General features: G+C 39.0%; 1 protein-coding gene across 1 annotated transcript in view; it reads left to right on the top strand.

Moving 5' to 3' along the window:
• LOC106878592 (G-protein coupled receptor 143) overlaps positions 1 to 820 on the top strand; it is a 15651-nt gene extending 14831 nt beyond the window's left edge. The window contains exon 4 of the mRNA XM_014927847.2: positions 693 to 820. Coding sequence (XP_014783333.2) covers positions 693 to 805 — 113 coding nt within the window. The 3' untranslated portion in view covers positions 806 to 820. The remainder of the gene's footprint in view (positions 1 to 692) is intronic.
• Positions 821 to 959: the final 139 nt, after the last annotated feature.

Below are 959 nucleotides of genomic sequence, written 5' to 3'. Positions count from 1 at the left end.
CTCCATTCTTCACCAAGTGCCACATATTGTAGGAGGCTCCCTGTAATAACAGTGTAGCAACACGGCAGTGCATCAGCATGGCCGCAGCTCTAAGCTGAAGCTATAAAAGAAGAAAAAAAAAAAAGAATATATATCATCATCATCATCATCATCGTTTAATGTCCGCTTTCCATGCTAGCATGGGTTGGACGATTTGACTGAGGACTGGTGAAACCAGATGGCTCATTGCCAGTGCCCCTGGACTGGCTCTTGTGCGGGTGGCACATAAAATACACCATTTTGAGCGTGGTCGTTGCCAGTACCGCCTGACTGGCCTTCGTGCGGGTGACACCTAAAAGCACCCACTACACTCTCAGAGTGGTTGACGTTAGGAAGGGCATCCAGCTATTATAAGGATATATTAATATATTAAGATATATTAAACACATTATAGTATAAGTGGCTTGCTAGCAAAAACCAAAAAAATAGAGGGAGCAAAAATAACACTAGTGATTGCTAAAAATAAGAGTCAAAATTAACTCTGAAAATCACAACAAACCTTAACCTCATTATATTTACAGGAAGCGGACACAGCAAACTAACTAAACAATCTTTACCTTGTGAGATGAACCCACAATCTAAGAAATAGTTGGATAAAGGTTCATCACATGATTTCGAAATTTAACCAATGACATTCTTTCTATCTGTTTCAGTGAAATCCCTGGTAACACAGCAGCATGGACGTTACTCTGTCCGGGAACAGGTCCTCGTTCACAGTGCCAAGGCTAAATTTTCCATGATAATTTTCGTCTTCATTGCCTGGTAATGAATGTTATTATTGTTGTTATTATTATTATTATTGTTATGATTATTACAATTAGTATTATTGTAACTGCTATTTATTATTATTATTATTATTATTATTATTATGCGCTCAGGACGACGAAACCGTTCTGCACGCACTCGTCCAGTGCCCGAGC

The sequence above is a fragment of the Octopus bimaculoides genome, chromosome 30 (genome assembly GCF_001194135.2).
Source record: "Octopus bimaculoides isolate UCB-OBI-ISO-001 chromosome 30, ASM119413v2, whole genome shotgun sequence".
Taxonomy (NCBI): domain Eukaryota; kingdom Metazoa; phylum Mollusca; class Cephalopoda; order Octopoda; family Octopodidae; genus Octopus; species Octopus bimaculoides.
The sequence above is the reverse complement of the archived record's forward strand: the minus strand, read 5'-3'. Positions and strand labels throughout refer to the sequence as shown.